Source organism: Planococcus citri, chromosome 4 (assembly GCF_950023065.1).
Source record: "Planococcus citri chromosome 4, ihPlaCitr1.1, whole genome shotgun sequence".
NCBI classification, from domain to species: domain Eukaryota; kingdom Metazoa; phylum Arthropoda; class Insecta; order Hemiptera; family Pseudococcidae; genus Planococcus; species Planococcus citri.
The window spans coordinates 41,515,296-41,543,143 of NC_088680.1; the positions used below are offsets into that span (position 1 = coordinate 41,515,296).

Below are 27,848 nucleotides of genomic sequence, written 5' to 3' on the forward strand. Positions count from 1 at the left end.
TATTATATTATAGGAAAGACACAAAAATACAAATTTTTGAAGAGATAAAAAAAACTTCTTTTGAAGGAATAAAAAAAAACTGACTCCAGAAAAATGTTGTTGAAACGTCAATAAAAAAATGTTCTATAATGAGAAAAGACAAAAAAAATATAAAATCGATTCACTTACTTGAAAAAATTTACAAAAAACTGAAAATAAAAAATAAAAAATTAAAGAACTACTTTTAGAAAAAAAACATGTTTTTTTGGGTGTTTTTAATACAAAAATGTTCTAAAATGAGAAAAGACGAAAAAAATATATAATCGATTCACTTACCTACTTGAAAAACCTTACAAAAAACTGAAAATAAAAAATAAAAAATTAAGGAACTACTTTTAGAAAAAAAAAACATGTTGAAAATTCAATTTAACAAAAATTCGCTTGATAATAATTATTATGAAAATGTGTACCAACCTAGAAAATTCAAAACATTTCCTTCAGTACCACATAAAAACACCCATTAATTGGAAAATATGACAAACACTCGAAGTCGAATGGTAATGAAAAACGAACAACACAAATCACAATTTACTTTGCTTACTAAGTAGGTACCTACTTGGGGAAAAAATCCGAAAATCATCTTTAATGAATTCATTTTGAAATTAGTTTCAATATTTTGTAGCAATGGTAAATTATCAGAACATTGTTTTTTCAGTGGATTCTAAAAATATGAGAAAAAAATAAGTACCTATGTACCTATTTAAATAATGAAAAATTCACGAAAATGTAAGAATAATTTATTTGAAAAAATTGACAAAAAATAAGCAACACTGAAAAATTATCCTTTAAAAAAATTGAAAAAGATATGCATTTTTTAAAAAAATTACAAAAATTTCCAATCGTTAAAAAAAATTACAAACATCGTTCATTTTTTAAAGAATAGCAAAATTGTTCACTTTTGATAAAAAAAAAAAGTCAAATTTTTATGTCTTGGCAGCACTGACAAAAAAAGGTTTATTTTTAAAATTCTAAATAAAGATACCAACGTACAGATTTTTTCCTTATGAAAAAGGAGCGACTTGAAAAAAAAAATCTGTAAGATATTCTATGCACTAAAAATTCCAGCTCAAGTCATGAGCCTAGAACATTTTTCATACTCAATATTCGAAAAGATACGTTTCGAATATTCTTGATCTTATTTTCATTCCGTTGGATTTGGAAAATTGCGTATAAAATCAATATTCTTTCAAATTCTATCTTGATGTTCCTCCACCTATGCTGAAATTATTAAAATCACGACGAATTTGTTAAGAAGAAGTGCCAATTTCAATTTTCAACCATTGAAATAGAAAGGATGAATCGGTAAATTGAAAATTAGAAAGCTGGAGCCTCGAGACTTCTCATCTGAATCCTACCTAATTTGTTTAAAAATCATTATGTATTGTCAATAGATTTAAACAACGAGCTGACTCCCCATTTTTTTCTTATCATTTTGCAATACATACTTAACATATTATGCAATTTACTTACCAGATTGCAAACTCAATTTTTCTTCTAAAAATATCAGTAGGTATCCAAAAATTTTCTAGTGCGAAAAGATACATATTTCTGTGAAATATAAGAATTTAGGTTCTTTGTGGTGGAAGGGGAAGGGGTCTTATTTGAAAACAAATAATTCAAACATGGTAATTTGAGTCTCGGAGAATTATTTTTAGGGGTTCAAGAGTTGGGAACTGAAAATCTCCAGGTACCTAATTGTGTTTAGGGAAATTCTTCTCTTTTTTCTCTTTTGAAATATCAGGAAATAGGTATGCCCAAGAAATAAGAGACCAAGGAAAAATTTTTAATTACCTATATTAAAAATTAGGATGGCTCAGTTAAAGTTTTAAAGAGGAAAAACAAATACCTTGTTTTTTGGACTGATTCTGCCTGAAAGTAAGAACATAGGTAGGTTAGGTACCTACCTAACTATTTGAAGGCATCAAATTCCTGTTTCTTTTACAGCTATAGTACGTGATTTGAAAGCTAAATAACCGTATAGGTACTTGAAACCTACGATTTTCGAAAAAATAATGATGCAACATTTAAGCCTCTTACTAAAAGATCAAAAAACCACATAAAATCACAAATTCGTCGTCGAAATGAACCTTCAAAAATGCATTAAAAATTTTAAAAAGCAACCTCTCTAAAATTTCTAAATCAAAACCTTTCCTTCTTGCACTTTCATCTTCATCTCGTAAAATCTTCCATTACGTACGACAAACTCATTTAATCCACCTCGAAGGATGGAGCTGAAACCAGTTCCATAACTATACCGTTGTTTGGGTACACCTGACATCACCGTAAAGTTATTATTGTAACAAAACCTACCAAACAACACGATGAACGAGTTACTAATCCCCTCGTTGTCCCTCTTTTCTATACGTTACCTGGCTGAAAAACGTTTTTTTACTTCTTTTTATTCGAATCTGTATGCGTCGAGGCCTCCCCACAACTCGCGTTACCTTAACAACAAATATTAACAAACTGTAAAGCGTAACGAGCCACCGACTGGGATTTTGATTTGAACTTTTTTCAAATCTTCACGCTTCGTGTACTTGTAACCAAACACACGTATTCCTATATTATAACCAGACTGACTTTTTTTTTCTCATCTATATATGAGGTAGAGGTACTATTGTGCTATGTGTAGCAGCATGGCACCTCTTCGTGGTATCAGTACCTCTGTGTAGCATATAAATAGGCACATAAATGATGCAAAATCGTAAATTACTCTCGCACAACCGCATAAGCGAATAGCGAATCCAATAAATTAGCTGATTGTGTTTTTCAGTACGACAATAATACACAATACTACACACCTAACTATAGGAAGGTATTAGGTACTATATACTCGTATATGCGTAGCTATAGTAATGACATCTCTAGCTCTACAGCACCAATAACAACTAACAAGGCACACTCTTCAGCCCGCAAATATTACACGTATGGTCGCAGTTCACACCCATAAACAGACGGAACCGATCGTTAAAAACGAATATTAACCTACAATAAAAATTTCTATTACCCAAACATCTCTCTCGCAGCACTAATAATTTTAAGGTTATCAACCCTTCTTTTTTTTGGCGCGATTTTGTACGCTTCTATACGTTCTACCTTCTAGACAGGTGCACCGTTGCATCAAGATCGAGGAGCCAAGGATGCTGTACACGGGGGGAAATTTTCGAATATTTCGCGCCATGACTCATTCGAGAATCTTATCATTGTTCGTCTAGACTATTGCACAAAGGTAGGCGCAGCGTTTTGATACCTTGTAACGTTCCAAAAGTGTATTGAAAGACCTGTTTCTGAATAAAAAAAAACTCCCCTTCGGGCTTTTATGTACTTAACGAAGACCTGCAACAAGTAATAAAAACGCGCCATCAGGTGCATAGGGCATAGAAGAAAAGAAATATACCTACCTATATAAAAGATCGAGGTTTTGTAACTATAATGGTAACTTACCTGTTAGATATAAGGGATGACTTGCTAATATTCCCCTTATTTCTTCGCGGTCATCAGGTGCACGAGTATTGTACCTATGCAATAAAAGATGGGGAAGTTGGCTTCGTAGTTTATCTAATGAAAGATTTGGTACATTAGACTTTTATCTGGTTACTGCAAAATTTTATTTAGGCACTGTAACTTGTACGTGTATCTTCAAACTGGAATTTCTTGGAACAGTAGATTTTTGTAGAAATTAAATTTTACGCTGCTCAGATTACTTGAAGATCATTACGATTTTAATTTCAGTTTTTGAATTTTGAACTTGATCTGACGAGGGAACCACTCGAAGTGTCCACCCCCAATTTGAACGGGACCACGATCATTGAAAAGAACATGGCCTGAAATCCCCATAACCAGCATTTCAGCAGCCCAAAGTGATTTTTTGATTATTGGCTAATTTTAGAAAATCCAAAATTGACGTGCTCCTTCAGCGATTCGTGCTCTATTGTGAAAAAAAGAAATAGGTAGGTAGGTAGATACTTTCATTCAGTAAAAGCGATGAAAATTAGTCGTGGAACTAATATCAACTCTCCTGAACCAAATTTCAACATTTTTGGCCAATCTGGAACCTGCAGCTAAATTCCGCTGGAAAAAAGTCGAAAACTCACATGATGACTTCTGGTGAATCTGTCACCAGAAGTCACCAGGATTCACCAAAGAGTCACCAAGCATTAAAAAATTTTTTCAAAGGTTCTGAGCACATTTTCGTGATTTCTGCATCATGAATTCACCTTATAAAAGTAAAAAACTCACTTGGTGACTTCTCGTGAATCAGTCACCACAAGTCACCAGAATTCACCAAATAGTCACTAGGTATTAGAAATCAATTTCTAGGGTCATAAGAGCATTTTGGTGATTTTTTCACCACAAAAATGGACTTGGTGAGTTCTGGTGGATCAGTCACTAGAAGTCACCAGGATTCACCAAAGAGTCACCAGATACTAGAAATCAATTTCTAGGGTCATAAGGTCGTTCTGGTGATTTTTTCACCACAAAAATGGCCTTGGTGAGTTCTGGTGAATAAGTCACCAGAAGTCACCAAAAAGAGTCACCAGATATTAGAAATCGATTTGTAGGGTCTCATAAGGGTTTTTTGTTATTTTTTCACCACAGAAATGGACTTGGTGAGTTCTGGTGGATTAGTCACTAGAAGCCACCAGGATTCACCAAAGAATCACCAGATACTAGAAATCAATTTCTAGGGTCATAAGGTCATTCTGGTGATTTTTTTCTCCACAAAAATGTACTTGGTGAATTCTGGTGAATCAGTCACCAGAAGTCACCAGGATTCACCAAAGAGTCACCAGATATTAGAAATCAATTTCTGGTGACATAAGAGCATTCTGGTCATCTGGTGATTTTTTTTTCACCACAAAAATGGACTTGGAGAGTTCTGGTGGATCAGTCACCAAAAGTCACCAGGATTCGCCAAAGAGTCACCAGATACTAGAAATCAATTTCTAGGGTCATAAGGTCATTCTGGTAATTTTTTTCTCCACAAAAATGTACTAGGTGAATTCTGGTGAATCAGTCACCAGAAGTCACCAGGATTCACCAAAGAGTCGCCAGATATTAGAAATCAATTTCTGGGGTCATAAGAGCATTCTGGTCATCTGGTGATTTTTTTCCACCACAAAAATGGACTTGGAGAGTTCTGGTGGATCAGTCACCAAAAGTCTCCAGAGTCCAGAATTCACCAAAGAGTCACCAGATATTAGAAATCGATTTCTAGGGTCATAAGGGCATTTTGGTGATTTGTTCACCACAAAAATGGACTTGGTGAGTTCTGGTGGATCAGTCACTAGAAGTCACCAGGATTCACCAAAGAGTCGCCAGATACTAGAAATCAATCTCTAGGGTCATAAGGTCATTCTGGTGATTTTTTTTCTCCACAAAAATGGACTTGGTGAATTCTGGTGAATCAATCACCAGAAGTCACCAGGATTCGCCAAAGAGCCACCAGGAATTAGAAATCAGGGTCGTAAGAGCATTCTGGTGATTTTTTCACCACAAAAATGGACTTGGTGAGTTCTGGTGGATCAGTCACCAGAAGTCACCAGGATTCACCAGAGTCACCAGATATTAGAAATAAATTTCCAAGGTCGTTAGGGCATTCTGGTGATTTTTTCACCGAAAATTCAGCTGAATAAAAGTCCAAAACTTATCTGGTGACTTCTGGTGAATTTGTCACCAGAAGTCACCAGGATTCAACAAGAAGTCACCACTCACCAGACAGTCAAATTTGAATTGTCTACGTTTTGGCGACTTCTTGGTGAATGATTCAACAAATGTCACGAAGATTCGCCAAAAGTCGCCAAGATTCACCAAAACTCACTAATTAAAAAAAGTCAATCACATATGGTCACCGCTTGGTGACAGATTCACCAAAAGTCACCAAGCTCAAAATCGATCACAAATGATCGCTCTTGGGTGAATTTGTCACCAAGAAGTCACTCGACAGACATTTGAATTTTCTACATAAAATGTTTTGATGACTTCTTGGTGACAGATTAACCAAAACTCACCAAGATTCACCAATATAATCACCAAGATAAAACTTACACCTGCGGTAATTTTTTCAAGGTCACGTGGAATGGTCCCCCGAACGATATTCTTCAGCATTTTCATCATCCAATGGCAAAAAATTGCGGTCAAAAGCGACGAAGATTTCGCCCAACTCGCCAGATCCGAGTACTTCATCGACAAGAGCGATATGATAAAGGTGTTCTTCAATCCATCCAAAGCGTCTTATCACTTCATCACCTGCCCACCAGGATTCGGTAAATCGACTAATCTGCAAATGCTCAAGTTATTCGCCAATATCGTGGTGGATAAAAATGGATCCGAGGTGAGTTACACCAAAACTCAGGCTTTTCAAGTATTTGGAAATTTAAGAATCGTAAAATTACACGAATCCGGTGATTTTATCGAACGACACATGACTCAGTATCCCATCGTTCATTTAGAGCTAGCGACTAATAAAAGCATCTTGGAGATTAGCAGCGAATACGATATCGTATCTTATTTAAATGAACGATTGGCGTCGTGTTTCAAAGACTACGAGTGGCTTTTAGAGATTCCTCGAGAACAATTTATTCGCAATAAAAAAAAGATGGGATTACAGGAGATTTCATTTTTGGAGAAATTACGCGATCGAAATTTAAGTAAAACCGATGCTGTTGATGGCCTATACAGTTTATGTAGAATCGTATCTTTATACTTCGATAGAAAAGTTATCGTTTTGGTCGATCAATACGATCATATGATTAATAGTTACGCAATTTGGACTTCGAATCGAACAGTGAGCAAGATTTATTCGGCGATAAACACAATGTTAGCGTTGGCTCTGGGTGATCAACGATTTGTGCAGAATTGGATGCTCCTAGGCACGAGCAGTATGCCTTTTCGAGGCAGCTACTTGACTTTCAGCGATTTCAATCATCATTCTTTCCTCAACGAGCATCTCTTCACACCTTACTTCGGATTCACCGAACTCGAGATGAGACAACTATTCAGAAAATTCAAATGCTCGATGGAAGAGAAAATCGATATCCAAGAATATTACAACGGTTATGTAACTCGAGGTACGAAAACACCCATGTATAATCCCGCTTCTGTAACGAAGTATTTCTCAACCAGAATTAGCGTAGGGAGAAAGCACATGTCTTCGGCACTCAAGAGCTACTGGAGTACTCGAGACGAAAAAGAATTCTTGCTAAGGCTACTGAAAAATCTACCTGGTTTTAAAACCGATCTAAAGAAACTCATATCACGCGATTCTATCAGCTTTAAATTAACTAAGAATTTTTTCAAAAAAGATCTCAGGGTATTTCGCGACTTGAATATCACCAATAAGCATTTCTACATAAAGCACTACAACTTGGCGATGAGCTTTTTATTCGAACACGGTTACCTGGTTCCGAGTTTATTGGTAGGAGAACGAGTTAACGATTATAAAGTGCCAAATAATGAAATCGCTATCGAATTGGATGCTGTGTTGGAAGAATTTAAAGCGAAAAAATCCAAAACGAGTATAGGGTTGGATTATTCTTTGCCTGATTTATCGCTCTACGAAGATGATGATTCTACTTTAGAGCAGAAAAGTCATCAAGGAGCAGTTAATGAATTATACAATGAGTTTTTAAGCCTGAATATGTCGCGCAAATTTTGTTTAAGTGGGCCGAATACTGGTTGCTGAGTAGAAAGAAGATTTTCAAAATATTGTAGCCATCAATTTGAAATTATTACCTTATTACCTATTTAATTATTTATTATTATTGAGCGAAACAGTATTTTTTAATAGAAAAACTTGAGATCAAAATATTAAAATGAATTAAGCAACGGAATTAAAATTTTAAAAATTGAAATTAATCTCCTATCAATACATTGAGTATTTTTTATTTGTCAACTATGTAGATACTTACTTATATGTTTTTGAAACATAAGTACCTATGAACTTAGAGCTTAAAATTGTTCATATTTCCGCATGCAAATGAACTTTATCATATACCTATATGTAATTTGATAACTTTATTTATGCTTTGAGAAAATATAATCAAATTAAATTTTTGATAAAACCAGCAATTTGATTTCTATCGTGATTTTAATCGATACGCGAAAATGACCACCTACTGGTACTTGGAAGCGTTTGATTAGATTGCAAAGTAAATACCTACTCAAAATGTAGGTACATTGAAGATTGGAAATTTTTTTTCGATATTTTAGTTGTACCATTTTGTTTAAAACAAATCTTTTGCAAAAATGGTCTAGTGTTATGTGTTAAAAAAATATATGTATTTCTAGAATATTGTAAGTACAGACTTTTTTTACACTTGTTTCTCTAGTTTATTTTATTATCCTAATAAGTGCCAAATAGGTATGTAACTAATTTATCAGATCAAAAGTTTATTCCTCAATTTAAAAAAAAATAAAAAAAAAATTTTTAATTTTACAAAATAATCATATTTTTTAATGACAAATACTCCATTAATTTTCAAAAGTTGTAAGTCCATAATTTTTTGTACTCTCTCCAAATCCCAAACATCCAAAAAGAATTTATTTCCACTCAATCTATTTAGTCCTCTCGTTGTTTTTTTTTTTTTTTTTTTTGGTGTTTGTAAATTGCATGATTATTACACCGGTCGTGTGAGAGTTTATATCAAGTTGGTTACATTGATGAATTTTTTAATTTTAGAAGGGTTTGCCTTTTTTTTTTTTTGCCAAATTTGTTCAAGTCAAAAAGTGTCAATTTTTGAAAAAAGTTGTCAAAAAATGTTAATTTTTGCAAAAAAAAAATCTAAAAAAGTAAATTCTTGGCAAAATACTCAAAAAGCGTCCATTTTTGGCTCACTTAACAAAAAGTGTCCATTTTTATCAAAATTGATGACCAATTTTAGCCAAGATTGTCCTGTTTTTGCCAAGATTGTACTGTTTTTTCGTCAAAATTCTTAGGAAGTGGTTTTTTGATAATATAGTCAAATGATGGTAATTTTTGTCAAAATTGATGAAAAATTTGTGTTTTTTTGCCAACATGTCCAAAAAGCATTGATTTTTGTCTTGCCTGTTGCATTTCATTTTTTCCCCTAAATTTTTTCATTTTTTTTTTCGGTTTTTATAGCAATTTTTCGATATTTATTCTCAAATTTTCACAATGAACGTTATCTAAAAACTTCTACAAACTTGATTTGGCGTCGCTCGAACGTTGCCTTTTCTCGAGACATACGATGACCCAAACAACACATTGCTAGTAAGTGTATTAATTCTGTGATTTGAAGGAGAAATAAAATAACTTCTTCCAAGCAAAGGGAAAACAAGATTGTGATTTTTTCAATTTTTTTTTTTTTTTTTTACCAAATACCTACACACTGCACAGATACTTTTAGAAAACATGGAAAATTTGAAAAAAATCGTGGAAAAACATCATGAAAACTGGAAAGTTATCTATCAAAAACAAATGACCACAAAAGTGAAAAAAATTGGTTTATTTGATAAAAAAAAACAATGAAAAAATTAGAATTGTGTACTTATCTAAAATCAATTAAGTATTATTTTTTGAATTCAATATTTTGTTTGAATAGTTTGAATAATGTCAAAAAATTAAAGCATCCAGATCAACTACAAAATATCTTGAATAAATCTACATACCTATTTTTTTATTTTCCGATTTGGATTTTTTTTTCAAATTTTGTTTGAATAATATTGGATTGAAAATTGGATCATAATAAAGAAATTTAAAAAAGAATGAAAAATTTGAAAAATACATGAATGTTGAAAATGTGAAAATTTTAATATGTTAGAAACTAAACAATTTTAATTAAAAAAAAAAAAAAAAAAAAAACTCAATCAGATTTGTGTGTAAGTAAATATTTTTTACTTACTTGGGTAATATTTTAAAAATAGCTTTAAAAAGTTTATTTTGTTATACTTACGTGCGTACATTTTTGATACTATTTCCATTTAAAAACCCCCCAAAAAAATTGAAAGATTGAAGAATTGAAAAAATTTGAAGATGAAAAAAACAAACAAAACACCAAATTTCACAGTACCTATCTTGTTCTTTCACGAAAGACATTTAATTATTTTATAAATTCGAGTAAGGTTTCTGACACTTCAAATTTAATTTCAAATACATTTTTTTTTGAAATTTATTCTTCACTCAACCTCTGAAAACCCTGCTCGTGTCTTCAAATAGTCCAGGTCCTAATGAAGAATTTTTTTTAATAATTAAAAATTTGGAAAATACATTTGTTGAAATGAAAATTCTAAAACTAAACAATATTTGTTTTTTTTTATTTTTTTGGATTTAAAAAAAACAAAAAAAAAACTCATTTATTTGTGTGTAAATAATAAATTTTTAGTTGGGTGATCTTTTAAAAATAACTTTAAATAGTTCATTTTGTTATACGTGCGTGCATTTTTGATTTTTTTTTTCATTTAAAACCAAAACAAATGAAATATTGAAAAATTGAAAAAAAAATTGAAGATGAAAAAAACAAACAAAAGACAAAATGTTACAGTAATTAGTACCTACTTCATTATTTTGATGTTGTTCTTTCATTAAAGACGTTTAATTAGGTATTTTGTAAATTCGAGTAATTCAAATTTAATTTCAAATCATTTTTTTTTTTTTGAATTTACCTAACCTCTGGAAACCCAACTCCTGCCTTCACCTATCCTCTAATAATTTTACTCATTAATTTATAGGTAAAAATGCTACCTAAGGCCTTCATTTTCGTCGCATTGACCCATCTACACCTTTTCCGGGTGAATGGAGAAGCAGATTTCGAAAAACTCCGATTAACCAAATACTTCGTCGATAAAACCGAACTGATAGCAACTTTCTTCGACGACGAATTACTCCCTTATCACTACATCACATACCCGAACGGATTCGGCAAATCGATCAACTTACAAATGCTGAAATTATTCGCAAACATCGTCGTTGACGAGCACGGACACCCGGTGAATTACCAATACACCCAAACTTACCATATATTCCAAGGTTTGAAAATTTTCAAACACCACGACGTGATTAAAAACCATCTAGCTCAACATCCAGTACTGCACTTGTCGTTCGTGAAAATGAAAAACATCTCGGACGAATTCATCTTAGGATACTTAAACGAACGTTTACGAGCCTGTTTCGAAGATTACGAATGGTTAATTCCGCTCCTGAATGATGACAAAATAATGAATAAAAAACTTCAAAAATTTCGCATAGGATTACAAGAGATAGACTTTTTGAAAAACATATACTGGCAGAGATTAAACTTAGCCGATGCTGTGAGAGGATTACAAACACTGAGTAAAATTCTAACCGTGTATTTCGGTAAAAGGACCATCATATTGATCGATCAATACGATCAGGTTTTAGGTTCATCGCCCATAGAATGGGACGAGACGGCGAAATACGTTTATAATATAATCAACGCTATGATCGCTCATGCTCTCGAAGGCCATGAAAAAGTGGACCGAGCTTTGATTTTTGGCACAAATACGATGTTGCCGTTTCGTGAAAGTCATATTATTTTGAATCGAATCAGGCATTATCCTTTTTTAAGCGAACATATTTTCGATAGGTTTTTCGGATTTTCGGCTCACGAGATGAAAAAATTACACAGCACGTTTAAGTGTTCTTCAGACGAGATACATGGTTTGAGGGAATATTACAACGGATACAAGATTTTCGACTCGCACGAGACTATATTTAATCCTCGATCGGTGATACAGTATTTTTCCCATAAACATGGCAATAAAACATCTTTCAGACGTTACTGGAAAGAAGAAGAGAGAATTTTGGAATCATTCGTGGCGGACGAGAAGTTCAAAAACGTTCTTATTAATTTGACTCGAGATATTCCAGTATCGTTTAATGTTACCGATGTTTACTCCGAATCGGATTACAGGAGGTATTGTGAAAATAGAAAAGATGATCTAATGCTGACTTTTTTGTTCGATCGAGGATACTTGACTCCGATGATGAATAACGATCATTTATTCGTGATACCGAATTATGAAATTAAATTAGATATTGAGAATGAATTGGAATATAGCGGAGTAAAATTCGAATCGAAAAAATGGACTCGAATTATTCCAACTCACAATGCAGGAAATCAGAAACCTTTGGATAATTCGACGGGAACGAAGCATCTAAGCTGAGTAGAAAGATTCGGTTGAAAAGAAATGAGAAAAAGTTCAAAATAAATATCAATGTATTTATTCAAATGAATAACATTACGAAAGACTTAAAAATGTTAAAAATAAATAAATGAAAAAAAGAAGAAGAAAGAAAGAAAATAATATTCCAGGAACTTTTTACATACTACTCTGGTGATTTGGCTACCTTCGCTTGAACCGTTCTTCGCACAGCAAAATATACAATATTTGATTAAAGCCAATTTATCGCAAACAGCGAATATATAGTTTCACATGACGGGTTAACCGCTTGAAGAAAAAAAAAACAGTATAACGTAGTTAAATACATACAATAAATATACAATAATGAGAACATTTCGTAGTTTTTTTGCTTTAAATTTTCGACTAAGAATTATTATAAATAGAATATAAATTCCGGAGGGGAGAATAAATATGAACAGAAAAAAAAATCTAGAAAAAAAAACAAAAAAATAAATCATCTACTGTTTTAAATAGTCGTTCGATATGTATAATGTATGTACCTATGTAATTAAATAGACCAGATCAGTGACCAAATTTGTACTAGGCTATTGCACGTAGATCAGTACTCTCAATCATCGTAATATTATTACAAACAAATACATAGAAATAAAAACATTTTTTCAACTAATGAGATCAGTAAAACTTCATATAAAAAATGAAAAATATCTGTGCTCCGCGTTTTCTACAAAACGCAAAAAAAATTTTACACGGCGAATATTTACAGTCGTTTACATTTTCAACCACTTTACTCGTATTTACACGAACAGAGAAGATTTCACTTCAAACAGTCGAATTTTTCGGTGGTTTATTTACATAAAGCGGGCAAGGGGGGATTAATTATCGGTAACCGAATAATACGAGATGATTTTCTATAATATTGCGGAAATTTCGACTAAATGTAATATGTTGATTTGAAAAACTCTAATAAGGTTTTTTGATTTTTTTTCATCATTATTACTACGACAACTATATTCGCTCGAGTGTTAGAATATTGCTAAATGCGAATATATGTAGTAGGTACAAGAGGACGGATTAATTCGCGTATTCTTAATAATGTCTACATAAATATCGATATTTCATCGAACCGTATTAAGTCATCGTAAAATTAAATTACTTCGTAAGCGAAATTACTACTAAAGCGTTAACGATTCGAATAGGTATTAGCTAATGATCTTTATTTTTCCCCCTTCGAATATAATATTTTTTTAATTGTCCAAAGTGTAACTTTATTTTAAGCGCTGACCAATCGATATTTAAAAATAGAATTAATAAATCTAAACCGATTGTTGAATATTGCTTTTTAAGCGATTTAAAAAAAAATGCAGACAGTGTTTTATTGGAAAGGTGATTGTAATAGTAGTTTGGATATTTTTAAATTTTCTTATACTACGAGTCGAGTAAAAATTAGCTAGGTTTTGGAGTGTAACGTAAAAATTATGGCAGTTTGGAAAAAATTCTCGAAAGACACGACGATCAGTTCAAATCCAAATTCAATTTCAAAGTTGAAAAAAATATATTCCTGATAAGGAGCTGAAAAAACCTTCCTCGAGCTGGTTCATAAATTCAAAAACTTGAAGTAATTATGTACTTAAATTTTTAATAATTCATTAGATAATTTTTCCACGAGTATTTCAGGGAGGGGGAGGTGGAGGGGGCAACATGTAATTTACTTTAGCGTTCAAGCTGCAAAATTTTTCACTTCAGAAAATATCAATGAAATTGGCAACACTGCGTTTTCAATTCAAAAAACATAATTGTATCATAATTTCTGCAAATTGGAAGCAAATTTTTGAATTTTTCCAAAGACACCTAAGTTTTTACCAACGATTAGCTGCATGATTTTTTTTTTTTTGATTCGATTTTGAAAAATGAAGATTTGCTCAATTTTGTTACAAAAAATCTCTCATTTTTGGTAAATTTTGAAATGAAATACAGCAAAAATGATTACCCTTTTTGCACTTCAATTTAAAAAAAAAAAAGTGATTCATAATTTTTATATATTTTTTAAAAATTCAAATTTACTTTTGCCAGTACAAAACAAGTTTTTTAAACGAATTTTTAAAAAATCTGTTTTTGAATTTTGGTGAACTTTTTTTTTTCAACTTTGTGGATAAACTTTCACAAATCCAACTACTTAAATCAAATTTTTAAAATATTCAGAAAATTAATCTGGTCACGAAACTGAAAATAAAAGTAGAAAACTGTCAATTTTCAAGTATCCAGACTGTTTTCTTTTAAAGATGATTCGACAGATTGACAAAAAGATAGTCAAAATTATTTTTTTACATAAACTTGTACCTCAAGTAAGTAATGCATTCTAAATAAACAAAAAAATTTATAATTTTGATTCATTAAAAAAAATAGAAAAAATAATTTTTCCAATTTCAATTTTGAGATATTTTTATAGCACTAGAAAAATTGCAGCCATTTAATAAATCAAAAATTCCACAAGAAAAATCCCACGAAAAAAAGGAGGACAAAATCATTACCCCCCCCCCCATCCTCCCCTACACCACACATTTTTAAAAGCTTCAACAAGTTCAATTTCTCCATCACCGAAGTAAAAATTCATACAAAATACACAATTTAAAAAAATTTAAAGTCAACAGTGTTGCCAATTATTTACCTTTCATAAGAAAAAAATCACAAAAAAATGTTCATTTCAATTTAAAAAAAACTAGCCAAATTATTTTACTAAAATTCAAAAAATCAGCTCGAACGTACTCGAAAGATTCAATCATTTGAAAAATCATTTACAAATCACCAAAAAAATCCAATCAAGTACAGAAAAATTGCTCAATTTTTTTATGACTTAGGTAGTCATCAGAAAACCTCATGATTCTCATGAAAAAGAAGAAGAAAATCTATTCATCTATTTTACAAAGCTTTTTATCAATTTTTTCAACTCGAAATTTGAAGAAAAAAAATCATACGAAACACAAAACCGAAAAAAAATTCTTAAAAATAACCCGACAATGTTACCAACATTTTACCTAATTTTTGTTTAAATCACATAATCTTTACAATTCACCATTTGAATCAATGCAATAAAAATAAAGGTGTTTTGACTAAATTAGCTTACTAAAAAAAATTGAGATCATAAAATTAAATAATAATTCAACTCTCTTCATTATCCATTCATTCCTTCAACTACCAATTGACTAATATCCTCAAATAAACTAAAATCAAACTTTCATTCCCGAAAAAATCAACCCTTTCAAAACCATCTACCTAAATCAACGCTTAAAATTTCGATACACTCGGATCTTAAAAAAAAAAAAAAAAAAAAAAAAAAAATACAATTAAATAAGTTTTAAATTAATTACGAAGAAAAAAAAATCACATCGCAGATTACGTCGCAATGTGATAAAATAGTATTCGAAAATTTCTCATTTCGGAATTGGTCCCCGAGTTAAATTCACACAAATTAATTTTTTTCACGTTATCTAAATAATAAATAAAATAAATTTTGACGATGACGAATACAACAATAATAATTATCAACGAAGACATCTCCGTTCGAGAGAGAAAAAAAAGGGAAAACGACATAGTATGTAAAAATTCGAAGAAAAAAAACTTGAACGATTTACGACTTAATTCTAAAAAAAAAAAAATACACGTAACTTAACAGTTTGATGAAGGCGATTTTTCGCTATTTTTTGGTATATTAGACAAATTATAGAATATTATGCTTAAATAACCACACGTGTACAGTCTTATTGAACGATGCGCTTAACGATTGTTACGATATTATTAGTAATAAATGTATATAGTATACATATTCGTGAATTATTTCAACCTTCATCCGAATGTGCGATTATTTCGAAACGAGCATACACGATAGGACGACTTTATAGTACGAAAAAATTGTTTAAATACGGAGGAATGTCACATACGATTATATATACTCAAGCAAGAATAAAGATGAGAACGAAAAAGAAAGAAAGAAAAAAATATAAGACATACGCAACAAAAACAAAAAAAAAAGAAAAAGGAAAAAAAACGACACACATGAACGAGGGTAATGGGATATAGGAGGAGCGTATCGATACACGAAAACGAAAGAAAGAAATTAAAAATAAAATCAGTGGTTACGACACACATTCTACATTTTGCAGGCTGTAGGTAGGCTGTATTAATGAGCAGCCGATATAGGACTTCTGCAATTATTCTGCACAACGCTTCCGTTAGTCTGAGATGATCCGTGATGATGCTGCTGATGATGATTTGTATTAGCTGACGATGTGATATTATTAGCGGTGGTAGTGGTGGTAGTCATGAGCGTCGAAGTAGTCGTCATCGTACGAGGACCATTATAAACGAGGTAATGCGTCAATCTGGTAGGCAAACAGCCGGCGTTCAATTGGTAAAATTCTATTAACTGCAATAAATCGTAAAATTTGGTCACGCCGCTGTCCAGCGAATAGCACAACGTGTCTCGAACCGAATCCATTATCTGCCAATAAGCCCGAACAAACAGAAAAAAAGAAATACAAATTAGTTTTTTTTTTCAATGATTCAGTCAGTCATTTATTCATTCTATATATACGACTACCGTATGGCGTACATAGTACATCGCATAGGTAGGTTTAGGTAGAGCCAGAGAGATAGACAGCTACACCTATCAATAAAGTAAATCCGCTTATCCAATATCAACTATGCCTATCGGTACTCTCCACTCCACCTCCACTCCCTTGGAGCTTACTTTTGCCACTATCGCATTTACATACGTGTGTATGTACGAGTACATACCAACTTTTGTACTATTCGTACACGTTCGTATATTTCACTTCATTTCTTTTTTTCCAAATTCAAATACACTATCTGCTTGTTACTTTTTCTTCGTTTTCCCCTCCTTCGTAGAGTTTGAAAAATCCATACAATTTTACTTTTTATCAGACATGTCGTCGTCTGTGAGATTACAATGCAATGGGTCTAAAATACAGTATGACTCACAAGTTCTAACGAAGGGAAATACCTCAACCAGCAGAATTTTTTTAGACTGGGCTTGAAATAAATATTCTAAAATTTATTGTCAGGCAAAATTTCAGGAGCTGAGTTTCATTATTCGGCAATTTTCGATCTCTGTTTTATTTTCAACCTTCCTAATATTATTGAATTGCAGTTTTGAGCTGTTTTGAAGCCTACAGAAGTATCCACATTGATTAAAAGAGTCATGAGAGGAGTGTAAATTCAAATTTTTGATAAAGATGAATTGAATTTGAATGGTTTCAATAAATTTTTTAGAAAACTGGATTAATCAAAAATTGATAAGAGGTTTTCATAACCAGCTTGAAACCATTATAAATCCATTTTAGAGATAGAAAACACAGTAGAAACGAGATTTCAACGTTTTACTTCAATCTGATCAAATTTTGATTTTTCATGGAAAATATAACAAAATCTAGATTTTCAAAAATTCGCCAAAAATCTAATTGGAGATCAGTTTGTTATTTTTCAGTTCACATACCTAATGAATGATGAAATTTTGAATGGTCCTTTGTGTTTCCGATACTAGATCGATACAAAAATATCGATATTTTTCGGATTCTTCAGATATCGAAACCGAATAACATTGGTCGATTTTTTTCAAGTGAATATCGATATTTTTCTTTTTTTGGTTACACATAATCATGAGGAGGATTGCAGGAGGGGGGGAGGAATGTGGGAGAATTTTGACTAAATTCAGAGGAAACTTTCATTCTGAGTTGAGAGCCTCTTGCAAAAAAATTTTTTTAGAAAAAATTTACAGGAATGATGAAAAAATATTATTTTTAAATAAATGTATAAATTATGCATTTTGTATTTTGAAACTGGGGAAATATTTTGAAATACAATGGTGCTCATTTTTCGGTCATTATTGTCAATTTTCAAAAAACAGAAGAAAATTGACAAGTTTTTGGGTACTTTTCTTGATTTTTTGAAATTGACAAAATTGCTCGAGAATGCTGAAACTGACAATCAAAAATTATTTTAAATTGTATTATTTCTAAAACTGGGAAAATTTTTCATTTTAAAATACAACGGTGCTAATTTTCCAGCCATTACAGCCAATTTGAAAAAAAAAGAAAAAATTTGATGAGTTTTTGGGTCTTTTTCTTAATTTTTTAAAATTGGTAGAATTGATTGAGACACTGAAACTTGGAGGAAATCAGTTTTCTTCATTTTTATTGCTTGAAAATGATTTCAAATCATTCGTCGAAAACATCATAAGTTTAAAGTTGAGCTTTTTTTGAAAACTGATTTTCAGAATGCTTTCCAAATTCCAAAGTTTAAAAATTTGAAAAAATTATGTATATTCAAGGTATTTTTTTATGCTCATTTTAACACGCTGATTTCCAAAATAGGATCTCAATACCTCAGAAGCGTACAAAACCTCTAAATTTGATCAAAATTGAAAAAAAAATTCTAAAAGTAATGTGGCACATGCGTTGTTTGGAAATTCCTAATTCGAAAAAATGGGGGAGGATATTTTTCAAAAAAAAAAAAAAATGAAAATGTTTTCTAAATATTTAAGCTTTTGCAAAAACTCTGAAATTGTTTTTTGGGTAAAAAAAAGTTGAGTAGTCGAACCTTTCAGTGACAACTTTTAAGAAATTACGGGGATTTTTGGCACATGCTGTAAACCAAGAGGAGAAAACTGGGAATTTTCTAATACTGTAAAAATACAAATCTTGTCAATTTTTTTCATCGTTTTTTAATTCATCAATAATATTGTACACATACATAAATAATTTGATACAGAAAACGCTCAGGAATTTATTTTCCTTTTCAGCCCCCCCCCCCCCCACCAAACCTCATTCAAATTACAGACAATGAGCCTCTACCCATACTCGACTACAATAAAAAATCTACATAAAGCAGACCGCCGAAGAAAAATTTAGTTCAATTTTTTTACGACCATGACAGCCCGACGTTGTTTTTTTTTATACTTTGATAAATTTTATATACTTTACATACATTTTTTTAAATTCCAAAAGGAAAAAAACCAGAACAAAGAGTCGTCGACCACATGGAAAATAAGTACTTATTCATTTTTTTAGTGCCATTAAGTGATATTTTTCTTTTTTTTCCAAATCGTTAATATACAGGGTCATCATCCTATGAATCATCGTAGGTGACCAAGCGATATGCGTAGAAAACGAATAAAATTGTCGCGTAAAAAATCAATTCTTTCAAAATATATCTTTTTTTTACACGAGGTAGTTGAATATTATCAAAAATAATACTTTTATTCTTCAAATTCGAGGTCAAAATTGGTCAATTTTCGATAGTAAAGTTCAAAAGTTTCAAAAAAGTATAGTCAACTCTACAAAATTACTTATTTTGGTCTTTGATACCTTTAGAAGATTTCAAGTACAAATAGGCACATATCAATTTTTCAAAAATGTTTCATTTTTTTTTTGGTTGCGATTCATAACTCAATTTTAAATATTATTTTTCAATTTTTTAGGGAACGACTTAGTTTTAAAATTTCAACACAACTTAAAAATGTACAACAGAATGGCCTCAGACATGGTACTCTAAAATCATCGAAAAACATTCGAAAAAAATTCACCTATTTTTCCTTTCCGTCTTCGCAATTAATTTTTAAATCATTCAATTTCCAATCCAATTTCTCCTTCACTTTATAAACTTCTCAATCTCGCTTCTACCTACCCCATCTCCGAAACATTCCAACTGCCTAACTCCTTGATCGATTTTTTCGAAGCAAAAGCAAAAGGCAACGACCACCATCGACTATAGAAACCAGGAATACGCTGGGTACCTACACCTAGCTACTACATTCTCTATCGCACGAGAGAATAATTTCCAAAAGGTAAATAGCGAATACCGGCACACAGGCGTAAAATATCACGTGACAATGAATCATATTTACACATGCTAAGCGCCTATTCTTTCGCCCCCTCTTTGGTCTTTTCTTTAAGCCGAAATTCGCTTTAATACATATAACATAATTGCATAAAACCTTTACTTCGAAAGCAAATAAAACTTTAAATTCAATCCTATTTACATTTTTCCGTTCAACTTACCGGCTGTATTTGACTATGTACAACTTTTCCGCTACATTTGAAAGTTAAAACATAAATTCCCGGATTACTGCGACTTTCACGCACCAGGAACACGCTACAGCCGAACAGAAAATTCAAAAAAGAAACCATTTTAGTATACAATTACATATTATCTTATTCTGTTTCTAATAATATAGGTATTATAATTTTACAACCTCGTATAAGCTCATATCAGCATTATTTTACACGCTATAACGAAGAAAATTTCCTTCTCTGTGCGATCAGATTTTTATGTACGAGTGCGTACTCGTATTAGGTAATTTGGAAAGCCCATACCTATTGAGCCTTAATATTACCCAAAACCAAAAAAAAAACACCAAAGAGGAAAAATTCTTCGCAGCAGAAGACTACGAATATGAAACTAAATAATGAATTGATAATAAGACAGATGAATCTTCTTACCCGTCAACACATCCGTGTTTATTAATCAACATGGTGGCTTGATCTCTGGTTAATTTACTATGGAACCAAGGTTGTATGGTGTGTATACCGCCGCTAGTGTCTATGCCTTCTGGTATAATGTTCACATTTGGTCGCATCTTTCGATGAAATATCTTACCCTCTGATTCGGCTATTGCTTGAGCTTCAGCTGGATCTTCGACTATTCGGCCAACGTTGCCGGTGAAATCCATTGCTACTCTAGATCTTATGCTTTCCTGTAAAAATTCAAAGAAAATGTTAAAAATTCGTACAAAATTTTCTTCTTCCACATTAACAGTAGATTGTTGAATTATCTTATCGAAAAATTCACATTATTTATGGAAGCAATTTTCATTTTTCGGCTGAATTTTTTCTCAACAACTGATAAAGTTCGTTGAGATTTTGGCACGATAATGGCCGAAATCCATTTTATGGCCCCAGTACTCGAAGGGGGGAAGGGGGAGGGATGGCTTAATTAGAAGAAAACAAACTGAATTTTCACTTTTTTCTGATCCTGAAAAATCTTATGTCACGCTCCCAGCATCACTGATTTGACCTAGTAAGCCTAAATGTAAATTTACTTTGCATATAAATTTGAGGAGCACTTTAGATGGACTTTTCGATAATTTTGAATTTCGAACCCCCCCCACCCCCTAATCACCCCTTTCAGCTCAAAAGAAATGATTTTCGTCACATTTTGGTGCTTTTCAAATCACTGGAGCCCATACACATTGACTTGGAAGTCTGCCATTTGACACGTACCCTAAATGAACATTTTGCTGATTCTAATCTCTTCCCACCCATTTCTACTTTGATTTTCTGCCTTACCCAGCCGAGGGCAATTAGCAGGCAGTGCGCTGTTGTAATGATAATGAAGTTCAGCAGTCGCAAATCACCAGAAATCACAATAATTTCAATTTTTTTCCAACTAAAAAAATTGTTTGTTGGAAAAAAATATTTTTATATACGTCGAATTGGGTCTGGTGAGGGGAAGAGAATGGCTGGGCTGAGTAAATTTAAAACCAATGTGAAAATACCGAACATTTTGGGGAAATGCTTTTGAAAACTCGCACGTTTCTTGATGAATGGTTTATGGGAGGGGAGGAGGGAGGGGTGCGAACATTGAAAGCAAAAGTCGAAACAGGAATATACATTTTTCGTGTTGATTCATTTCAAAATTAAGACAGAGGCTAGTTGGAGTATTTTTTGGAAGCGAGTGGGGGAATGGGACAGTCGGTATGATCTACTATTTCTACAAGTTTGAAAAAATTTGGCTGATTAACAAAAAAATATCTTTGACAACATTGTGCTCGATGAGAGAAGACTGAAGAGTCAAAATTTTCTCCAGCGATTTTCCAAAACCCAGGCACTCATACCCATAGACAGTTTGAAAATTCCAGTCTAAATTTTTTCTACTAAAAGGGCGGGGGGGGGGGAGATTTGTTCAAATTGGAGAATACGAGTCACATGTGAAGAAAATTGAGTAAGGAAAAAATTGAATAATTTCAAATTTTGTTGAAATTACAATTTTAATGACCTATTTTGAGCTGAGATTAATTTTAGTTCGGTGGATCGCCCGAAAAGAAGGGGGTGTCAGAGGTTCCCAAAATTGTCTTTCATTATATTTCTGAGGGGGAAAACTTCGACCAAAATTGACCAGTACTTTGGACGGAAAAAATCAATTTTTGGCATTTTCAAATGTTTTTTACTAATAAAAATTTTTAAAAAAAGTCGCAAGTCACTGAAATTTTTAAAAATGTCCACGAATGAACTTTTGCACAACGTAGCATCTCCACAAGTTCGAAAAAATTCGGCTGAAAATGTCCAAGGATCAAAATATCAACAGAAATGTCAATACCGTCCCTTTTGGAACGATTAGGAGCAATCTAGCGATTAGAAAATTTTCTCGAGAGAATTTTGGACCACTATAGGACCAACTTCTCGTAATAAATTTCAAAATTTCAGCCAGGGGCCGATTCGCTGTTTTCTGTTCTTAACCAGCCATGCTCTTTCAAATTCTCCTATTCCTCCTCTTCACAAAAAACCCAACAATCTCCGCGAGCAGAACTCAAATCACCAATTCTATCAGATCACACCACACAGCCAACCATCCAAATCTCACAGTCTATAGTAATCAGTTCAGTTCAATTCGCACTCCACGTGTAGGACAAAACCTGGCCAACTATTCGCCAAAGAGACACACTTTGTTTACACCGGTTGAAAAGACTGGTCTAATAAATCGACCTTAATTTCATCGCTCGCTGTGTTCGTCTCTCTAGTCGTCGTCGTCGTCATCATCATCACCACGACGACGCGATCCCAGCGACAGCCAAATCTTACTCGTATACTACTCGTACGTCCAGCCTCATTTACCATTGTTAGCAGGTCGTCGTCGAGAGTCGCGATCGAGAGAACGCGTTCTCGGTTCATCGTCTCTTACCATTCACCATTCACCATTCACCAGCATTAAAATCGGGCTCGGTGCTCGACTTCGCTTCAATAACCTTTGTACGAAGATCGAACAAGAGTACTACATCGAACAGTATCTATCTCTATATTATACCTTTCAGCACATGCAATCTTTCGTCAATAGCCTCGAATACTACCTATTTTTTCTCTATACTCGAATAATACTATAGATACACTCGTATGTAAGTACGCGACAAAATACACATCACGTTATACTTATATAATTCTGAGCTCGCTTTTGAATAGCATGATCGGTTCATAGGTATACTTGGTGTACTCGTATATGCAATTTTTTTCCTCATTTCTATAAGCCATCGACAGAAAAGAACCCATCTCGACGACGACGTCGTCGCCGAAAGAGAAATTAGCTTACGACAACCAAGGCGTTTTTATTGCTCTAGCTCGTTTCTCTCGTTTTCTATACTATACAGAAGTGTAAATATATCTATATCTGACACATTCGCATTCACACATACGCAATTTTTGCACATCATTTTTACAAAAATAGCACCATTTGCATGGAAGCGTCGTCGTCGTCGCACTCCTATTAAAATAGGTCATACATAATCACAAACGTCATCGCGAAAAAAATGCAATTTTTTCCTGCAACGTGTACGACTCTAATCGACGGTGCAATGTTCGTAACCCTTGCAACACACCACAAGTCGACGTAGGAAAAAAACCGACCTTGGAAAATAAAATAAAAATTGAATCCTCATCACAATGAGTTCGTACTTCGTACAATTACATTTTTAACTTCATAATTTTTTAATGGATTTTGAAAATATTCCATTCTCATATACTTACGGTAGGTCATAAGTAGGTATATTAATATATCGACCACCTGTGTCGTTTCTTTTTTTGTTCGCTATTTGCAGTTACATTTTTTACATGAACACCTGTGTTAAAAATTCATGATCTTCGGTCTACGATTTTAAAATGATTATAGTGTCGATTTCGAATAACGAAAAACTCGTATTAGTGACGAAGAGATTTTATCGTTCATTTATGATAAAATAAATTTACCAACTGCTAACACCATGACCGCAAAATTTGCGTTTTCATCGTTATCAATTTTTTACTCGTTCGTGTGATATTTAATGCGTTAGAAAACCACGTTGTTCGGTAAATTTTTCAATAGGCATAAATGAGAAAATTCCTCTTCTCGAAATGGGATTCAATTTTTTTCAATCTTAATATGAATTTGACCCCCCTCCTCCACCATCCCTCCCGAAATCAAACCAGTAAATATGGGTGTTTCAAACGAGCATCCAATTTGTCTAAATCAGACACCATTTCTTTCAACCCCCCCCCCCCCAAAGAAAATTAATTGCTTACCAACTATTCTAGCTTCCAGCCCAGATCAAAATAGAAAATTTTTAGAAAAATTACGATTCCAGCGAGGAATTACAGACAATTTTTCACTGAGCAAATTCCCACGTAGGGCAACATAAATTTCAATTTCATTTAGAGAATCTCAAGAATTTTTGAGACTTCAAATTTAGTTGAAGATGATAGAGGTGAAATGTGAAGATAAATTAGTTATTACTCTGTTTTTGACCTTTCAAAATTAATAGCTTGCATTCTCAAGTTATTTTGATGCCTTTTAAATTAATTTCTAGACAAGTATATTACAAATAATTGTTGAAATTTTTCCAAAAAAATTGTAGAAATTTTTGAGATATTCTCATTCTGAATTTTTATTGTTTTCATTGGCACCATTTTGGGAACCGATCTACTTTCAAATTTTGTTAATTACATATTATAATCTTTTGATACGATTTTTATAATCTTAAAAAAAAATTGAAAAAATATAACCAAATTGTTATTTTATTAAGTTCAAAATTGAGCATTGAGTAAACGAAAATGATATTTTTGTTTTTTGGAATATTCAGCTTCCCCTTCCTCTTTCTTTGTTTGTGATCCTATAAAGAAGCGAATGAAAAAAAAATCGATGGGCTTCTCACCCTGCCAAATGGAGGAGAAAACAAGCCAGAAAAAAAAAATACTGAATATTTTTGGGCTAGATTTCCAAGATATATTTGCTGATCTGGGTGTGTTGGTTTTAAAGATTTTCGACTGAATTCGATTTTTCTGCATATTCAAAAAAAATTCAGAACTTCTTCGATTCAAAATTTTATCGAAAATCGTGTGTTTAGATGGTCGAAACGATTCATTAATTCTATTCCAAAATAATTTATGTACCAGATCGATAAACCATTCGTAAACAGTTCTTTTGAAACCATATTTGTTAAATAATGAAAAAAAAAATACTTACGCTAGGTACTGATTGCCTTGAATATTCACTCGAAGTGTAACCGGATAGTACAGGAGAATTATTGTCAACATTTTGCTTATTTTTGAAGGCGCGATAGTTTTCACGTAATTGTTTTCCATACTGAAACATTACAAAAAAGAAAGAAAAAAACGTAAGTAAGCTTAAATGAATGTAATCCGTTTACCAACACAATACCTTTTAATTCCATTAACGCGTCAATAAATATTAAAAAAATAATAAAATACTCAAGTCACAATTACTTATAATATTATTAGATTTAAGAAAATTGTTCTCAGGGAATTCACGTAGGTACGGTAAAGTTTTACAACTATGAATCATGATCAACAAAATGATAATTATCTTGATCGTACATAAATCATCTTTATACCTGCATCATAATTCGAAATTTAAAATAATCAATAATGACAGCGTTCAACACGTAAACTATTAAAATTAATTAATCAGTTAACTGATTAAAACGTCACTGGTCAAAAGTATAGCCTAATCAACCAACCAACCATCTGATCAAAATCCGATTAATCAATTAAAACTGCGATCAACTGATTAAAAGTTGATCAAGGATTAAAAATTGAACGCTTAAAATAATTCATTTTGAGTATGTAATTCATTTTATTCAAATTTTATCAACCAAAACCAACATAGAGTAGTCGGTAGGGGTACAAAATTTTCACCTCTAATACGATTATTCTCCAAAATAAAATCCTCACTCACTCACTCTCTCCGTCAAAATTCTTCAATGTTCGATATCTTCCAACCAACCAACAGTCGAAACAATTTCACCGAGTTTCCAGATACCATCACGTAATCAACCCTTCTTCTTTACCCCCCGCCCTTACCCCCCACAACATCCGTAGCTATCCTATAACCCTAAAAATCACTACATTAGCAATCGCATCACGTCAGATTGAAAAGCTAATCTAAACGTTTCGCTTTTTAAACCCGATATCTAATTTTTTCCGCCAAAACGATTCTACTCCTGGTACTCCGCCCTTTCGTCAGCCATTCGCCGACTAAAATCTATAATATAGTAACGAACATTCGCAAAAAAAAAAAAAAAAAAAAATACATAATAATCATTGCACGTGCATTCGTATATTCCGAAACGACGACATCTATCTAATTAATTTACAAAACACGCGAAATTTGCTACCAAAAAAATTTAATTAGCTGGTTACTTAGGCAACTACATACACACACGTGTTCGTCGCTAAAAAAAAATCGCAAACGTATACAGGGTGTCCCATTAATAGTCATTTGCATTCTTCGACTTTTTTTTTTAATTTCGTGCAAAATTTTGTTATGAAACTTCATAGAGTTGAAGCTCGAAAATATTTGAATTTTAGGTGCTAAAAGTCACTTTGGGTAGTTTACAGGGTTTCCCAAAACTGTCTTTTTCGAGAGAAAAAATACTTGAATAAATTCTTCAATTTTGCTCAAATATTAATATGAGACATGAAACAGTTGAGATTCACTCATATACTTCAATTTTAGGGCCCAAAGACACTCGAGAGGGGTTTCAGGGTTTCCCAAAATAGAATTTCCAAATTTAAGAAATTTTACCAATTTTTTAAAATTTTATTTGAAGTTAAATGAGACTTGAAAAAGTCTAGATTCGGCCGTATGGTAATTCTGAAGCATAAAAGTATCCCGGAAGGTTACCAGGGTTTCCCAAAATAGAATTTTCAGATTTAAACATTTTTATTTAATTCTTCGATTACGGTCAAATTTTTACATGCGTCTTCTAAGAATCAAAACAACTCCAATTTGAATTTAAGGGACTTTGAAAAAATTGTCAGGGATTCCCAAAATGAAGTTTTTCAATTGGAAAAAAAATGGATTCAAGTTACAAGTGCCTTATTGAACGTCAAAAGCTTGAAATATGTACGTATTTCAACGAGAACATTTGTGCAGAAATTCTGTGGAATGAATCTTGCATATTATGTTAGTTACCTATTTTTCGAATTTTGAGCAAATGCGGTTGAAAATCGACAAATATGAAAATTTTTAAAAATCGTAATTTTGGTTCCTGCACCGAAGCTCACTTTCATTAATCCTAAAATAGACACCAAATTCATTCGAAGACTACTTCTCAAACCTGATTAACTGGATATAAATTCAAAAATATGCAAATGGGACACCCTGTATATACAAATACGTATACGACTCATCCTCGTAACTAGATTTAAATTACGGCGTACACATCGTTAATATTGTACCCAAAATAACGTTAGCAGGCGAGGCAGCCGTACCCCTTAATTCAACCAACCTATAATCTATATTAGCTTAATTTCAGCCTTATGTGTACGTACAATGTACATAAATTGAAATTTCACGTCAAATCCTTTCACGGGTGTACCCGAAGCGGCGTTATTTTATTTCTACGAAAC

At 32.4% G+C, this 27,848-nt stretch overlaps 3 protein-coding genes across 4 annotated transcripts in view; 2 read left to right on the forward strand and 1 right to left on the reverse strand.

Moving 5' to 3' along the window:
* Window positions 1-6,111: 6,111 nt before the first annotated feature.
* Window positions 6,112-7,806, forward strand: LOC135845096 (uncharacterized). The gene has a single exon (XM_065363563.1). The coding sequence runs from the start codon at window positions 6,119-6,121 to the stop codon at window positions 7,721-7,723; it is 1,605 nt and encodes a 534-aa protein (XP_065219635.1). The 5' UTR covers window positions 6,112-6,118; the 3' UTR covers window positions 7,724-7,806.
* A 355-nt stretch (window positions 7,807-8,161) lies between these two features.
* On the forward strand, window positions 8,162-12,829 carry LOC135845097 (uncharacterized). The gene is made up of 2 exons (XM_065363564.1): window positions 8,162-8,334; window positions 10,729-12,829. The coding sequence occupies exon 2, from the start codon at window positions 10,735-10,737 to the stop codon at window positions 12,181-12,183; it is 1,449 nt and encodes a 482-aa protein (XP_065219636.1). The 5' UTR covers window positions 8,162-8,334; window positions 10,729-10,734; the 3' UTR covers window positions 12,184-12,829.
* Window positions 12,219-27,848, reverse strand: part of LOC135845095 (growth factor receptor-bound protein 14-like) — a 177,477-nt gene continuing 161,847 nt past the window's right edge. For both annotated transcript variants that reach the window (XM_065363561.1, XM_065363562.1), the window contains exons 9-12: window positions 25,441-25,560; window positions 20,676-20,929; window positions 20,235-20,328; window positions 12,219-16,657 (exon numbers count right to left, since the gene is read on the reverse strand). In XM_065363561.1, coding sequence (XP_065219633.1) covers window positions 16,337-16,657; window positions 20,235-20,328; window positions 20,676-20,929; window positions 25,441-25,560 — 789 coding nt within the window. In that variant the 3' untranslated portion in view covers window positions 12,219-16,336. The remainder of the gene's footprint in view (window positions 16,658-20,234; window positions 20,329-20,675; window positions 20,930-25,440; window positions 25,561-27,848) is intronic.